The sequence below is a fragment of the Zosterops lateralis genome (genome assembly GCF_965231275.1).
Source record: "Zosterops lateralis genome assembly, chromosome: Z".
Taxonomy (NCBI): Eukaryota; Metazoa; Chordata; class Aves; order Passeriformes; family Zosteropidae; genus Zosterops; species Zosterops lateralis.
This window is the reverse complement of record NC_139800.1, coordinates 67205413-67222183: the sequence shown is the minus strand read 5'-3', so window position 1 is coordinate 67222183 and position 16771 is coordinate 67205413. Positions and strand designations below refer to the sequence as shown.

At 34.1% G+C, this 16771-nt stretch overlaps 1 protein-coding gene across 5 annotated transcripts in view; it reads left to right on the top strand.

Moving 5' to 3' along the window:
* The window catches only part of FER (FER tyrosine kinase), a 155535-nt gene that overhangs the window by 67003 nt on the left and 71761 nt on the right, over positions 1–16771 (top strand). For all 5 annotated transcript variants that reach the window (XR_014592506.1, XM_083883765.1, XM_083883763.1 and 2 more), the window contains 2 exons: positions 8368–8460; positions 14731–14934. Coding sequence is in view for 4 of the 5 variants with exons in the window: in XM_083883765.1 (XP_083739891.1) it covers positions 8368–8460; positions 14731–14934 (297 nt within the window). In the remaining variant the exon portion in view is untranslated. The remainder of the gene's footprint in view (positions 1–8367; positions 8461–14730; positions 14935–16771) is intronic.

Genomic DNA, 16771 nt, shown 5'->3' with positions numbered 1-16771 from the left:
TGTTGATTAATAGCAGTACTCTTGAAATCAGTGAAACAGTTCATATCTGAAAATGTACAGAGCAGCCTGAGGTTTTTAAAGGATGGAGGTCTTGAGGTTCCCTGTTACGTTTCCACAGTTAAATAAGGTAATAGCCTTTAAATTTAATTTTTTAGAAATAATTATTTGTTCTAAATTTGTCTGTAAGCTTTCAAAGGTCTGAATTGGTTTGTTAAATTGCCTTTATTGAAATCAGGTCATTTACTTGGCATCATTATGTGATCAATGAATGGAGGTGTCTTAGGATTTAGTGGTGTAGAGATACAGTCATTAAGCAGAGAGGGAATACTTATTTTCAGGGGCTTATCTCCATTGCAAAAGCCTTTGTCTAGTTACTTTTTCCTTCCACAAAAACAGTTTTTATACAAAATTTCAGTGCCTCAACTTAGATGTTTAGGTACATTTAGTCATCTTTTTCTCTAGAGAACTGTCAACATTCTTGATAATTTGGTGAAATCAAAGTATCATCTTTTTAAAAATAAAAAAAGTGTTAAATGCATATAAAAGTTAAAATGGACTGTGTTTCTGGAAACATTATTGCTAACCCCCATTAAGAGGTGCTCTGCCTTCATTAAGACCTGTAATACGTGTTTGTGTGTTTGGAAGATGTGCTAATTATTTAAAAGATGAAGGTGACATTTCCCTGATATTTCATATGTATCTTGAAAAATTAGCCTTCTGAAACTCTTAATTAAAACAGAAAACAGAGCAGACAACTTTACCATACATTCTGTTATGATAGATAGAGATTCAAAAAAGAAAGCAAAGGGTCAATCATATTGTAGTATTCATAATTCTTTGTAAAAAATTAATCTGTTTACACAGAGTGTTTGCTGATATCTGAGCCGTTCCTAAGTAAAATCTGCCAAAGATTTTTCAGGTTTCTGTCTCCAAATACTTCACCAATCTCTTGCTTAAGACTTTCTTGTACTGCGGTTTTCCTGGGGAAAAAAAAATGAAATTGCTTTCTAGCCTCTGTTGTAATTTCAAGATCTGGTATATAAGGAATGCATAAAAGTAATCATAAGAGAAAAAAACCCTGCATTTTGAAAGAAAACAAATGTTTTTGATAGTAAGTCAAGTAAATTCCTGAACTTGTTACAAATTGTACATATTATTTCTAACAGCCTTTTAAAAAATTCTAATATTAACATTGTATTGTGTTATTAATTGCGTTCCTGTAGTAACACTGCCTGATTTCACATATGCCAGTAATGACTTCCAAGTTGTCATTCTAAATAAGCTCTAAATGTTCCTGAAGATATCATGTCACTAGAAGTGATCAAAACAAAAAAAAAAAAAGCCAGGAATTTTCAGGAAAAGAAGAAAGAAGAGAGCAGAACACATTACATGACTGTGTAAATTGATGTGCACCTGCTTCCCAAATGCCATAGAACTGCAGAATAATTTAAATTGGAATAGGTTTCAGGGCGTCCATCTGGTCCTGCTTCTTGCTCAGAGCAGGACCATCTTTATTGTTATATTAGGCTGCAAAATGCCGTATGCATGTTGAGGCTCAACAACTCCAGTGATGGAAGTCCCTCCAGGAAACCTGTTTCATTATTTGATTGCTGTCCTCATTGTGAGGTTTTTAGGGGTTTTTTAGTGTCTAACTGGCATTTTTCTTAATGCAAGTTGTCCTTTTGCTATGTACCACAGAAGAGTTTGGCTTCATGTAACCAATTATATTTTCAGTTCCATTAATTAGAAAACTGATGTAGGAGAATTCAGAAAGACAAAATAATAATGCTCAGATATGTGGAGGAGCTTCTGTAGAATTAGTGAATAAGTAGATTGGGATTTACAGAATTGAGAAGTGCAATGAAGGGGAATGTGATAAAGATGTGTTTAGTGTGTTGGGTGTAGGGATACTTGGGGGAAGTGAATAAGGAATACTGACTGCTCTCTGTCTTTGCAGTAGCAAGAAGTAGGGCTCATCAAATAACCACAGTAGGCAAATGATTCAAAACACGCACACAAACATGTTCCTCAAAGACGTGTAATTAAGTTGTGCAACTGGTTGCTAGAGTGGAGGGTTGTAATAGGTTATATAGATTCAGAAAACACCTGGAAAATATGGAAGAAAAAGAAAAATCCTTCCATGACTGTTGCATGTAGAAACATCACATCTTAACTAGAAGGGCTGATCTTATACTACAGATCCTCAGAGGACAAAGACATGCTCTAAAGAATTGTCATTCGCTTTTTCTTACTCCACTGGCATAGTCTGGGATATACCTTTGGTCTGAGAAAATATAACTGTTATCAAATTTCACACTTGTAAGTCATGTTTTTCAGACAACCCCCTGCAATTCAGGATAGAGAACATTAATTTGCAGTGCAGTGTTTTACAATATGTGTACATCAATTATGCATAATTTCTGCTGCTTTGGAAGGTGTTACTTGTGTTTAAAACAGAAATTTCTGTCTTATCATAAAATTATTTTTGAATAGCTCTGTTGTTTAATTGGTTTCACTGTGTACTTGAGATGTTTTTAATTAGCTTTGAATATTTAAATTTTTAATAACTGTATTATATCTAAATGGCTCTGCACAGTTCTAAATATCTACAGTAGTAAACTAAGAAAATGCATATTATAATTCTTGGAAAGAGACTCCAAAGAGATGATCTACTCAACTCAAGTAATCAGCTTATATTCAGGCAGCAACTCGTTTTGTGTGTGAGGGCCATATTAATGGTCTCTGTGTGTTTTGGTAAAGATGGCATGATTCTTTATCTGGTTTTCTACATGTGATCTTTCTGAGATACCTAGTTCTATCGTGAATGGGACAAAAAAAAGAGAGAAAACAGTCTTCTAAGGAACAATATCAGTCTTATTTCTGAAATCAAATCATAGACTAGGAATATAGGCCATGTTCTCCTGTGTGCTCAAATTTTTATATGTCAGCATTTACGTCTCTTTCAGTAAATGCTAATAGCTATAAAACAGACACATGAAGACCTCTATGGTTAATATATCCACTCATCAATTGGCAGGCCATAGTTAATGTCACAGTATAAGTTTATGACCTGTTTTTAGGGCCACTCCTCAAAAACTTTTAATTTCCACTACTGAAGTGACTAATGCAGACAATAATTTTCAGAAAGTTCTTTTCTTTATTTTGAAGAGTTCCTGCTTGTAAATCACAAAGCTTCATTTTCACACCATACTTCTCTTGACTTTGAAAAAACAAAAAATATTCCTTGTTCTGCCCATTGTCTAAATTTGAAGTCTTAAGATGAATGTTGTTCAGCACCTTTTTCATCAAGGAAAGTGTATCTTCAAACAAGAAAGGAAGCTAAGCATTCACTTTATGAAAACTATATTAATTGCTCTGGCAGATGCTGTCTGTATGCCTGTTTCATCTGTATGTTCATTGAACATATTGTTTGCAGTAGCTGCTGGAATTTCCCTGTCTGGTTTTATCTTAGAGCCCTTGTACTATACTGAAATAGTTTTCATCAAAATCTCTGAAGACCAGTTCCCTAGCCAAATCACAGAAATAGTGAAATCACTCTGATCTTTTAGATATCACTGATTATGTTCTTTTATGTAACTGAATTTTCCTTTTCTTCTGAGAGCATTTTCTCTCTGAGTTGGAGAGTCATCATCGCATTTCCCCTAATTTTCCTGTGGAGGTTCTGTGATTTAATTTGTGAGCCCACATTCAACTTCTGTATCCATATGGACAGTTCACATCTCACTCAGGGGGTATTTTTTTCTTTGAATAAAATAATATTAGAGTAGGGGCTTATTTATGTTACTGTACATACATAGCTGACTGGTGTTTTAGGAATATTCAATATATGCTGCATTGTCCTTTGTTTCTTGCTGATAATCTTCCACCTTTGATTGGTAGTGTTACTATTTGCCTGTCCCTGAGAAGCATTAATTTTATTTTATCTTTATCTTAGATCTCTCTCCAGGCTCTTACTTCATTGCTTTTCTAAAAAGAGTATGGACTATTTCTCTTTTATGATAACATCTAAAATACAGCACCAATCCTGGATTTATACAGCTAAAAATCTCTTCTGGGCTTTTACATCATGTAATTCAATTTAAGCAAAATCTTTTTTTCCTGTTGCTTTGTCTTGCTTATGTTCATTGAAAATACTGTTGTGATTATGACTCATCTGGCCTGTCTTTTTGGTTGCATCACTCTGTTGGGTATATTTTATTTCTCACAGACTCTTAAGATTTCCAGTGATTTTGCTCAGCAAGAGAACTGTGTGCTTGGCAAATGGGACACTGTTGTCTGTGGGAATGTGTCAGTTGTAGGGCATGACCATAGAAGATAAATTGTAGTGAAAAATACACAAAAACACACAGGACCTCAAACTGCACAAGATCCTCCAAAGAGAACATAGGAAACATGGGAAACACAGAAGCCCAGATTCTGGTCATAAATAAAGATACAACAGAAGACATTCTCAAGTAAAATAGCAAGTGCTTCACTCATGGTTTTCAGTTGACCTGAATCCCATGCTGCTTTTTTGGTTTTTATGCTTCATTTCGCCTTTCTGTCACTTGTGAGAAGAGAATGAATGGAAAGTGAAATTAAAGAGTGTCAGAATGGTTGTCTTCTGTAGTGACATCTATTGAAAAAAAACGAAGTAATTGTTTCTCCTCTTAAGAAGGAAAGAAAACTGAGCAGCCTGTATCCTTCCATTCCAACACTCTGCAGGAGCTGCCCCATGCTTCTGTGATACCAGTAAGGTTATAGCCCTGCAACTGTGAGCATATTTCCAGTTCCTCCTGTTTACTCTCCACCTTTCCACATCAGCATAAGAGGCATTTCAGTGGGCACCCAGTGAAGCTGATTGTCTGGAGTGGCTGAAATTCCCTGGTGTTCTTTCAGGTCCTGCTGACCTGCCTGCCAACCCTGGACTCTCGGCATCTTAGTGATGTGAGTGGGATGGCCTCTCATCCCACACACTATCATTGTTAAACTTGATGATATCCCTTCCTCCGTTATATCTAGTTTATGGTATAGTTAATTTTAGTTCATTCTGTGGAGACGTTAGAAACATGACTAGTCCTAAAGAGGGAAATATCAGTCATACATTTTTCATAATTCTTTTTCTTGTGTGTTCTCATGACACAGGTGTGTTTAAACGCACTTAAAAGAAATAGGTTAAAATGTTTTCTAATGCCAGCTTGTATTTGCATGCATACCTAGCTTCTTAATGGTAGAGGACAATTTTTTCTGTAGTAATTCAGTTATTGCATAAAATATTATGACCTAGAGGTTAGTTTGCTTTCTAGTGAAATTGGTGTTGTATAAATAAAGAGGTGAGAAATCATGCTACTCTGTTCTTGGTATCTCTGAAAGTAATTTGAACTGAAATGAAACTGAATCAGCTAATATGCTTTAGCAGCTGCATTGCATATGCTAGTAAGTATATTACTCCATAATGCTCTCCATAGCATCCCCAAAGCAGAATTCCTAATTCCTTTCCAGTGTCTAGCTCAGATCTATTAGTCTCATAGTTGCATGTCTTACAACTTCAAAAATTTTGTCATGACTACATATTTGGCATGTTTGTTCTTTTTGGTGACATTATGTCTGTTGGAATGAGTACTGTGTGGAATTGTAATGAACTTTCTGAGCAAATAGTGTCTCTGTTCCTCTGATAGGTTCTTTCAGAAATTTTAAATTACCTAATACCCTGAGATAGTCCTTTGTTGAATTGAGAGGGGCTTGACTGAGAGGTTTAAAATTTCATGTGGCTGGGAAGAGATCATTCACTGAACGATAGCTGTGATGTGTATTTGCTTTTATTTTGTAAATCAGCCTTAAATTTACACCTTCATTTAATTGGTGAGATTGTACACACACATGTACATAAAGACATACATTTAAAAACAAGTAGATGGGATGTTCTGGGTTGCAGTTTTACACTAGTTTAGAAAAAAAAAATATGCTTAATGTGCATTAAAAAAAAAATCCCTTTGCACTGATTCCTATAATATTCTGAGTGAAAAACAGGTTTCCTGCAAGATCAAATGGATCCTTCTAAGGCACACTGCAGCTGGGCAATGGCAAAAAAATCAGTAGAAGGCCACTGTTGTAGGTCTTCAGTTTTATCCGGGTTGCCCTAAAAATACTTGAATGGAATAAATAAACTCAGTACTGGCTACAGTTGTTTTGTCATGTGTTTGGTTTTGCCTGCTGTGCAGACAAATTCTGAGTCCTCATTGCTGTAAGATATAGACTAATTTCAATATGTCGCAGGAAAGAGCTGTGGAAATGCTAAATAGTGTGATAAATGTGTTGCAGTTAGAACAGGATGTGCTGCATTATGAACAAAGCCAAAGTTTATCCCTTAAGTCCAAATTTCAATACTCACTCTATTTAATGCAACTATTTGCCTCTGTATGTCATTCAGTGGCACTTATCAAAGGCGTCCCAGTCCTTGAGTCTGGTATTTTGAGTCAAAAGAGCTCCCTCTTGTTAATATTTTTTTGTTAAGGAGCAACTGGTGAATGTAGAACCTTACTTGTAGTTTGATGTTGTCACTAGATAATCAGGCTGTTAGTGTCCTCTAGAAAATTATGAGTTTTGGTTGTGGGAAGTGAAGTTGAATTTATGCATCTTTTGGTAACTTATTTTCTCCTTTTAAGTAATAAGTATACATTTATTTGGTGTTAAATCTCATGGCTCACTTCTGAAGAGATGTGTGGAATGTTTCATTCCACAACCAGCATGGACACAAATACAGACTTTGCGTCTTAGTTGTTGATGAGGTTTATTTATTTGGATTTGTTTGGTTTTCTGTTTTGTGGTTTCTCTATGTTGGTGGTTTTTTTTTTTTTTTTTTTTGTTTTTTTTTTTTTTAGGTTGGTGTTCTTTCCTTTTGTGTAAGCAGTTTAATTCAGCTGCATCATAAGAATAAAATTCAGGTTTCAGCACAGAGTTGTTTCATTAAAATGAAATTATTTGTTATATGACAATACTTGAGTCTGATAAAAGGTATAAAAATGGTATTGATGCGTAAGTGGGGACATAGTTAATGAGTATTTCTATGACAGATGCACTCCCTGTCACACTTTTCACAATTTGACTGGTTTTTGCACTCTTGTATTCAGTAGTATACAAATTAAAATAAATTGCAGACTTCTGGTACCAAATAAATAGCAGTATTTTGCTAAGATAACTTTTAACCTATATCTTGTAAAATAAACTCTATTTGGAAATAATTTTCAAAGACTGCTCTATTTGGTGTACAGAACGTATACATCTTGTTGCTTGTTGGGAAATCCTGGAATAAACTGAAGCTGCATTTATTACATTATGAGATTTTTAGCTTCTTCTGTCAAAGGTGTTCATTGGAAACTTGGAAGCAATTTTTCTATGTAACACTGGCAAACAGTTGTAGTCTGTCTTCATTATCAGTTTTTTACAGTTTAGTTAACCTAAAGCTAATTAGAATAAGGTTGTTAATGTGTGATTTTTCTGTGTCAAGTTTATTTACTTTGTGAGTACTCATTCAAGTATGAGTGTAAATAAACTTGAAGCAGAAAACATTGAAACTCTTTACTGTTTCTGAAGGTGATTTACAAGCAATAAACTTAGTTTGTCCATGTTACAAGTACTTCTTAAAAAAAGATTATTATTAATTTGAGAGCTAGATAGTAAGAGATGAAGAAAAATACAGTCTTTGGAATAAGTCAGCTTATGAGACCTTGAAATTTACATTGACTTCTGCTGAACTAGAAAGTCTGTTTCAGTGTTCTAGTTAGAGCCCTATTCTTGCAGAATTCTAAACTGAGAGAGTGTCTGCACTTACGGTTTACAGTAATGCCTGAAGAGAATTGGCTCCTATTGCCTGGCACCAATGGGTGCTAATAGTTACAGGTAGTGTTTTGTTAGAGAAGAACCTGCTAATAAAGGGATAAAACCCCTAAAGATTAAGTAAGTATTACTTAAGTAAAGTATTAAGTAAGGGTAATGCACATACTTATACTTTTTTACTATATGGGGGTTTTCATTACATATTTTCAAATCATTGTCCCTTTAAAATGAGAGGTATTTCAGGAGAACTGAGAGTTACATCTCTTGGTTTTGGGGTATAGAAGAATTTCAGTTTTCTTTATATGTGAAATTATTGCACAAAATGTTTCAGGAAATACACAACTTGTAAGTGGTTAAATTGGTCTGAGCTTAATCCTGCTGATGTTGACACTTCCTAGCTTGTATCAGTCGCAGTTCAGCCCCTGTCTTTTATTTAAGTGAAATTCAGGATCCTGTATTGCACATTCTCCAATAAATCAATTATCCTACAGATTTGGGTTTTTTTACTGAAGATTCTGGCCTTTTTCCTAGGACAAGAAGGATAAAGTCTCAAGATTTGACACGATACGCCATTCCATAGCTGGAATTATAAGGTCTCCAAAATCCATGCTGGGTTCATCATCGGTAAGTAGTACCAATACTGTAGTGTTGTGATGTATTCTGTTATTTTTACAGCTTAAATAAGATTTATTTTTTCTTGAAAGATCATGCATTTCCATCTGAATGGACAAAAATTACATTTAAAACAATGTTATATAAAAACTGTTCTGATTGATAGGCATATAGGATAATATGATGGTATGTCAGAACAACTTGCTACACTTTAGGAGAATCACAGTTTTTATGTTCTTTGCAGCTCCCAGAGTGGTGCTGTATTGTTCAGAATATTCTTCCCAGTGAGGCTGATTTTCTTGATTTGTACTGTATGATAATAATCTGTAGTAAGTTAGATGGCCATACATGTTTTACCAATTGTTGCAGTAATTGTATTCCTCATATTTGTTACAAAAAGCTCCAATTTATAAGCATACTGTTAATATTGCTACTACTGTTCATACTGTAAAAGTAACTAAGTGTTATAGATCTTGCTTAAAACCACACTAAAAATGGTTGTTGAGTATCTCTGAGGTCTAGTTAGCTTTTATTCAAATTCTGTAATTTCTGTAATTTGTTCCTTTTACTTTTGCACTTCCTTTTGTTTGTTTCGTATGGAAGCTTACAAGATTAGTTAGAATCCTTGAGCACCTACTAGAGATGTGTTAGATTATACTTGAAAACTTTCTGTCTTTTTTTTGAAGTGGTGGAACATATGATCATCATAACCCTCCCAACATAAAACCAAACCAAAACAACTCAAAAACCAAGAAAAAAACCCCAAAAAACCTTCAAGAAAGTTGAGCAGAGTTTTTAAAATTGTTTAAAATTGCCTTTTAATTGTGATCTTGTCACCAAAAAAAAAACTCCAGGTAGCATTCTTGAGAAAACTTTAGAAGGAATGAGTCTTCTATTTTATGCTGCAGGATTGCATCCAAAGATCCATTAAAGGACGTAACAAACCATATTTAAGTGAGATAATATTCAGAATGGGTGGAAGAGGTAACAATTACATGTGTGTAAATAGACATGTGTACATAGAGAACACCTGTACACTGTGATGAAGGAATGGAAAAATAAAAATGATCATGAGATAAAATTAGGGCAGAAAGGCTTTTTCATGAAACACAGGAAAGTTGCGTGACATTTGAAAAGTAACAGGAAAAAACCTTGCTAAACTATTAAAATATTCTTGATGTTAAACAAAATGTCCACATTATTATGACCTTCATTTTATAAAAGTTCTAGTTGTTGAAAAAAGGCAGTCTTTCATAGTAAAAACCAATTAAAATGTATATTTCTGTGATCTCTGTTCTTTATGTAGGTGAGACACAGCTTTCATCTCTATTTCTATGTATTATAAAACTTGTGATTTCAAAATAAACCAAAAAGATTCCACAAACCACAGAAAAAAACTTATCTGAAACAGCTTCAGAGAAAAATTGGAAGAGAAAAAAAAATCTCGAGAGGAAGATCAAAATTAAACATCTAGATTAAATCAGGGAAAGTCAATGTCAAAATGTCAATTGGCTTAAAGTGTCATTTTAAATAGTCTATGTGCCATACTCTGATTTTCATTCCATGATCTGCCTGTAGATGGTAGATAGGATTGGTGAAGCCTTGGAATATATTTGGAAGAAGTAAGATTGGCATTGGTTCGTTTGAGTCAGAAAGTAAAATCTGAGTAACAAGTGCAATCTTGATTTCATGGTGCTTAAATTACTCCTAAATTACTTCAAAGTTAGAATATATAAACTAGCCAGTTTTCATCTTTGCTTTGTATTTTGATTTTGTGATTTTGTGTGTGTTAGAAAAGCTGACCATATGTATACCGCTAAAGTACTTAGCTATTAAATGTGGTCAGCTGCTTCCTGCTGACAACCACATAACCATGCTTAATTGCTAAATATGTAAACTGGTACTTAAAGCTTATTATCTATCTACAAAATATTAAAAGTGATTATTGAAGGTATATTATAAAGTAATATTAACATACATTAAAACAAAGTTATGTTTTTAAATAGACCAGTATAAAAAAGGATCTCAATGCAGATTTGGAAAATATTTTGGTACTGATTCTCTCATATAGTCTAGTCTAAAATGTGATCTTACCTGTGTTCACATTATTTGTTTTAAATATTTGAAGTTTTTAAAGTATTTCTAAATATTTAAATTTTAAATACATTAAAACTTTAGAAATGGAGCAATATCTTGGTTTGAATGTGGTGCTATATTAAATATATATGTTACATTAAAAACACTGTACAGTATTTTTAATTGGTGGGATAAATTGAATTTTGTTCATATAAATTAGAGAGGACTAATTTTTTGTATGTCATCTGAAAAAAGTCGTAGGGAAACTGTCCCATTCTAAAAGCAGGCAGGAGTTTTTGTATGTTGACACTGAAATACTATATATGCTCTCAGAATAAGAAGGTAAGAGGTAATACAGGAAAAAAATGTAGTTTGAAGAGAAGGAAACAAGGCTAAGGATGCAGGTAGTTTTTCTTGGACAAAATGCAAGCCAATTTTCTGTAACAGCAAGAGATGTAAGTTTAATCAAATGAGGAGAGGAAACACAACAGTGGAGGTAGCTTTCATGTACTGGTAATGAAATGCTGTGAATAATCTGAATGAAGAGTCTGAACAAATTGCCTCATGAGTGCCAGCTACTGCCCTTCTGCATTTTTTTTTATTTGGTACGAGACATTTGAGCTTGACACAAACATCTGCTTTTGTTTAGGATTTTTAAAAATTGTTTATAGGATAATAGGTGGAATTAATGCTTGTTTCAGATGGTGTATTATTAGCATGTGGGAATGAGCCAGGTAGACAGAGACAGAATATTCCATAATGTATTGTCTTTAATTATCAACCTAAATTTATTGCTTTACTTTCTCATTTGTGTCAGTGCTACTCTTTTACATTATGAGAGAAAATGTGAGAGAAAACCTTGAGAAAATGTTTTGTTTGCTCAAAGATGGAAAGAAAGGGATTACTGAACATTCAGAGCATATACAAAAATACAATATTGAGCATACTATTAGTAAAAATAGATAAAATATTATCTCAATTATTATTTTTATTTAATTGGTAGTGCAAATTCAGGAATAATATACAATTCTGTGGAGTTAGAAATAACACACTGCTGTTTGCTCAGTTTTTCTTGAAATAAGGGAAGCAGCTGAGGACTGCTTCTTTTTACTACTGGAGAAGAGCATATGTTTTAATAGATTGTTAAACAGGGAGGGAAAAATGGGCTCAATATAAAAAGAAAGAGGACAGTGTTAGATCCATGACAAGTGTGATGAAATACATGAGGCCGTCTCCTCTCAGAAGAAGAAGTGTGATAAAATATATAAAGACACACCCACCCAATAATCCATGAGTGAAATATGGGAATAAATCGAAATCTTGAGGGACAAAAAGGCAAAAAAAAGGAGGGAGAGGGAGGGAGAGTTGAAATTTGCAGTGGGAGTTCTTTTCTTTCTGCACAATTTAGTTAATTCTTGTTACTTTCCAGCCAAATTAACAACAAAAATTCTAGAAGCAATATTTCTTCCTTTGCCTTGTTGAATCATTGAGTGCTTCTGTAAGTGTACATATAAATGAGGAAGAGATCCACCCCCCTAAATGAGATTGTAAAACATTAAAGCCTAGAATATAAACTTGTCATATTAACTTGCTGGCTGATAGTTAAGTAGAGTTTAAAAAAAAGAGGTGGGAATTTCATTTTGTGCAGGTTGCTTTCCCCCGACCCGCCCCTGTATTTTCCTCAAAGACTGGTCTATGATCTAGTTCTAACTATAAAATGCAGTAGAAATATTAGTACTAATAGTGGTAAACTGAGTTGAAATCAATATTAAAGTAGATATGTATCCTGCATTGGTACTGTTTTTTCTGGAGTTTCAGCCATGTTTTATTCTGTAGCCAGTCAGGTCAGTATTGTAGAACAGAGAAAATATGTTGGAATCAAACGACTTTTTCATAAAAATAATGCAATTTTAATAACAGTCAAGACAAGAATAATTGCCACTTACTCCACTTACTTCATCAGCAAAACCACCTTGATATGAACAAAAGTAAAGGTAAGGTAAATTGAAATAAAGTCAACAGAGAAAACTTTGTGGAATTTCCACTGTTTCTTTCTAAAGTTATAATATTTCAGTCAAATTTCAAAGAGAGGGAAAATTGATGATAGAGTTATAGACAACACCATAGTTACCTATGTCTGAAATGCTCTGTTTTCCTTACATACACTCTTTCTCTGTCATAAAGGCTTTTAAGATGTTTTGGTTTGGGATTTGATCCTGATTTGTCTGGATGGTACCTCAGCCTGCACCCATTTTGTACATAAGCAGATGTTACAATCTGGTGGCTTCCTTTTTAAAGCTATAAAATAAATTGCATGTCAGGTTGGTTTTGTTTGTTAGTTGTTTTTTTTTTTTAACTTTCTTTTATGACGTAGATTAGTAACCCTGTACTGTTGTTTTGTAGTTAGGAACATTCCCTTCCAAGTAGGAATCTGCTCCTGTGTTTGCTGCTCTGAACATAACAGAGGTCTAGGTTTTCTTTCAATTCAAGCTCAGCGTCTTTGAACAATAAATGTTCAAGTAAATAACATTTTTAACATTTTGAAAGCTTTTCTCTTTCTTTTAGGAATTTGTGAAAGAAAGTGGCTTCATGTCATTTAACAGTGGTGGACAGCTTTCACCTGGGATGTTTTTAACTGTTGGTGAAATTGAAAGATATGACTATCTTTTTGACCAATCAATATCTCTGCTTTTTAGCAGCTCACTGTGCTGATAGACACATAACCTTGGAGTACAGCTTTGGCCTCTAAAAACTCTGCAGTTTGTGTTCAAGCTGTAGTTTTTTCTTACGTACTCCTTCCTATCTCTGACTCTGTAACAGACCACACTCACTCTTTCTAGTAATGAGCCTATTGGTTATAGTACTTGTTTCAAGTCTCAGGTCTGAAATTTTCCTTGATGAGAATTTCATCCATGATGATTTTCTGTGTCTGTTGATGTCAGAGAACACAAGGGTCTGTCAGGTTCTTAAATATGTTCTCCAGTTTTTCATCAGGATCCTGGACTAAACTAGTCCTTTGAAGTATAACTTAGGCAACCAGAAGCCAACAGACATTTTTTAATAGCTAAAATGGTATGGAAATGCTAAAGAATTGCAGATGTTTGGAACCAAGAATTTCTGCATATATTCCATTCATGTGTCTGCTTATTTACACTCTGAGAGTCTGAGACTATTCCTAGTATTTTTTGGACTAGGCATTGTAATATAAGTATCTTCTGAGGAAAACCTTAAATGTGCACATGACCTCCAACCTGTTTTTTTATCAGGGCAGAGCAGAGGTTAGTTATTTCAGGATGGTGTGCTTCACTTGCATCTGTTTGAACTGGGAAACGTTCACATACTTGATCTGCTCACAATGTGCACTGCATTATGTCGTTCAGAGTTTTACCACTCTGGCTGTGAGAATTTCTATGAGCTCTGGCAATGTTTTTGAATTACATACAGCTTAAATGAGGGCTTGCCTTCCTACCCATAACAAATAAATCTGAAGTGGTCAGTGACAAAATGCTAAGTTTCCCTCAGTGTTTTCTTAAATAATGTAGGCATGTTAATCTGTAAAATCATAGATTAAACTCATTAATTTCCACTTAGAGCTAGTAGCTTCCATTTGCAGCCAGTTCCAGGTAGTGAAAATAATTCTTTGAAATTTTTGTGTCTTCAGAAACTCTTCTCATAGAGTTAATAAGGACACTACACCCAGGTGTGTATTCTGCATTACAGGATATACGTGAGGAAAAAAGTCTCTTAATTATTAATTGATTTGGGATGCAATTGATAAATTCTTGAAAACAATTTATCCAATTCAAGTGTTTTGTGTGAGTCAATTTATTATGGTTTTGTGTCTGGGAAGTTTCTGTATAGAGAAATGATTAATTCTCAGTTGTTAATAGCATCTCAGAATGTGTGAGAAAGAGTTGGTCAGTATGGGTTATGAAAAATAGCAAGCCAGATTAAAAATATTACATGGTTATATGGATGATTTCTTAAAGTTCTGCTTCTGATATATTGATCTTTCAGGTAAACAGGAAAGAAAGTGATCAATATGCTTTTATGCAAGTGTAAGAGCCTTGATCTTGTTACTTAATAGAAATACATAATTTAAATACATAAAATAGAAATGATTGTTGTTTGTGATATTTTTCATGTACAAGTAAACTCTAAAAATGTGTTATTATAGTAACATTTTTCTTCAATATTTTTCCCAAGTTCTTTGATGTAATCTCAACCACTGAGAAACCTTTGGCTGAGCAAGACTGGTATCATGGTGCAATTCCAAGAATAGAAGCCCAGGAGCTGTTAAAACAGCAAGGAGACTTCTTGGTGCGAGAGAGCCACGGGAAACCCGGTGAATATGTCCTTTCTGTGTTTTCAGATGGACAACGGAGACACTTTATCATACAATATGCTGATGTACGTCTCTGATAAAGTACTGAATATTCAATTTAGGATCAACATAGTTTATGTAGCAAATGGATTTAGCCTTTATGTGAAAATATGAAAGCTGTTGGAAAAATTTCCATCAGTGCTGGAATCAGGGGTAAAGGTCATTTTGGGAAACAAAGGAAAAGTATGAAGTATCAGGTTATTCAGTGTCTTTTGTCTTATATTGACAAGACAAGATATTTGTGTAACTGTTTTGAAATCTGGGAGTTGTTTCTCTTTATGTATACATGTACAGTTGGTTATTGGTGATTTGGTTATTGGTAGTTGGTGCAAATTAGGCTACTTCTAGTTCAGACTGTAAAGATGCCACTGCATCTTCCTGAAAAATGGAAACAGCCATGCAAAAGAAAATAATCTGTGTTGGTTTTTAGACATGTGGGAAATGAAGTGCCTGTTGTACTTGAGACACTTGTTTTCTTTTTAGTCCTTTGGTTATTGTTTTGTTCAGTATAACACAAACACTTTCAGATGTTGCACACAGTGTGTATGCTTCTAAGGACCAGAACTGAACCCCTTGTTGCTCTGAGGAAAAATTGATGATTTAATGAACAATATATTATCTACCATTATACAGTGTATTGATTTTTATTCTTCTTAATGCAGTGCTTGGCTTTTTTAATGTATGTATTTTCCTTTTTACCTTGCAGAATCTTAAACTTATTCAAAATGTGACAGTTCCCATAACATTGCTAGAAATTTTTCTTGAAGTATGAAATTGCAGCAAATCATTCTCACTTTTGATTCAGTAGTGCTGTCTCTTCAGTCTCTTATAATAAAGTTTCCCACTTACAGAAAAATTCTCAAATTTGATCTCATAATGATATTACACTGAGGAAATTTCATTGTCTGAATCCCCAGATGATGCAGCATGCCTGCAGTAACTCAATATTCTGTACCCGGTTTATTTCCTTTTAATGAGAAGCAGTGATATTTTTCAAACTTTAGATAGGTTGGAATGCTTCTCTAGGATTAATGATTATAGACACTTATCATGCTGGAGAGTGTTCATTAGTTATCATCTAGAATTTTCCTTGTAGAAGTGAGCACATAGTCACTGTTTATTTTATTTTTATGTGTCAGAGTGCTAAATGAGGAAATAAAAGCAGTAAAATTACCTGTACCTAGAGTCTTACAAGATGATTTGTGCTCACTGATCTGACCCAGCAGAAATAAATGCACGTTATATATGTGGCAAGTAGATCTTCAAAAAGATAGACTGGATTTTCAAGTCCAAATTCCAAGTATTACTTTGGGGCCTACCTGTAAGTTGACTCTTCCTTTTGTGTGTGGGTGGAGGGGTGGTGGTTTCCAACAAAACAAACTATCTTTCTCTCCATAATTTTATGCTTTCTCTTAGCAGCATTTGAAATGTAAGACTGATACAGTTTAATATAGCGTAGCTTGGAAAGTCCCAGCATTGTCAGGTCAAGATATCTATCTGCTTGTACGTTTACAAATAGAGCATTATGTTCATCTGCTCTTGGGATTAATTCGTGGTAGATTTTCTTGTCAATCATGGAAGTTAAAACTTTTTTTTCTTAAAGATGTTCAGTACTCTACACATTCATATGGGGTAAATTTTCTGAGAATGACAAAAAGCTTATTAAGCTCTAGAAAGTAGGTGTTTGGAGTTTTATGGTCATATAGTGAGGGATTTACTCATTAACATTTTTATAGGCAAGTTCAAGGAGAGTTTAGTACAAAAGATTTGATTGTTTTTATTGGTATGAACAATGTGGAATTGAGTCTCTGACTGACCACAAACCACACTCCTGGATGGTCTCCCTATTTTCTTCTGAATCAA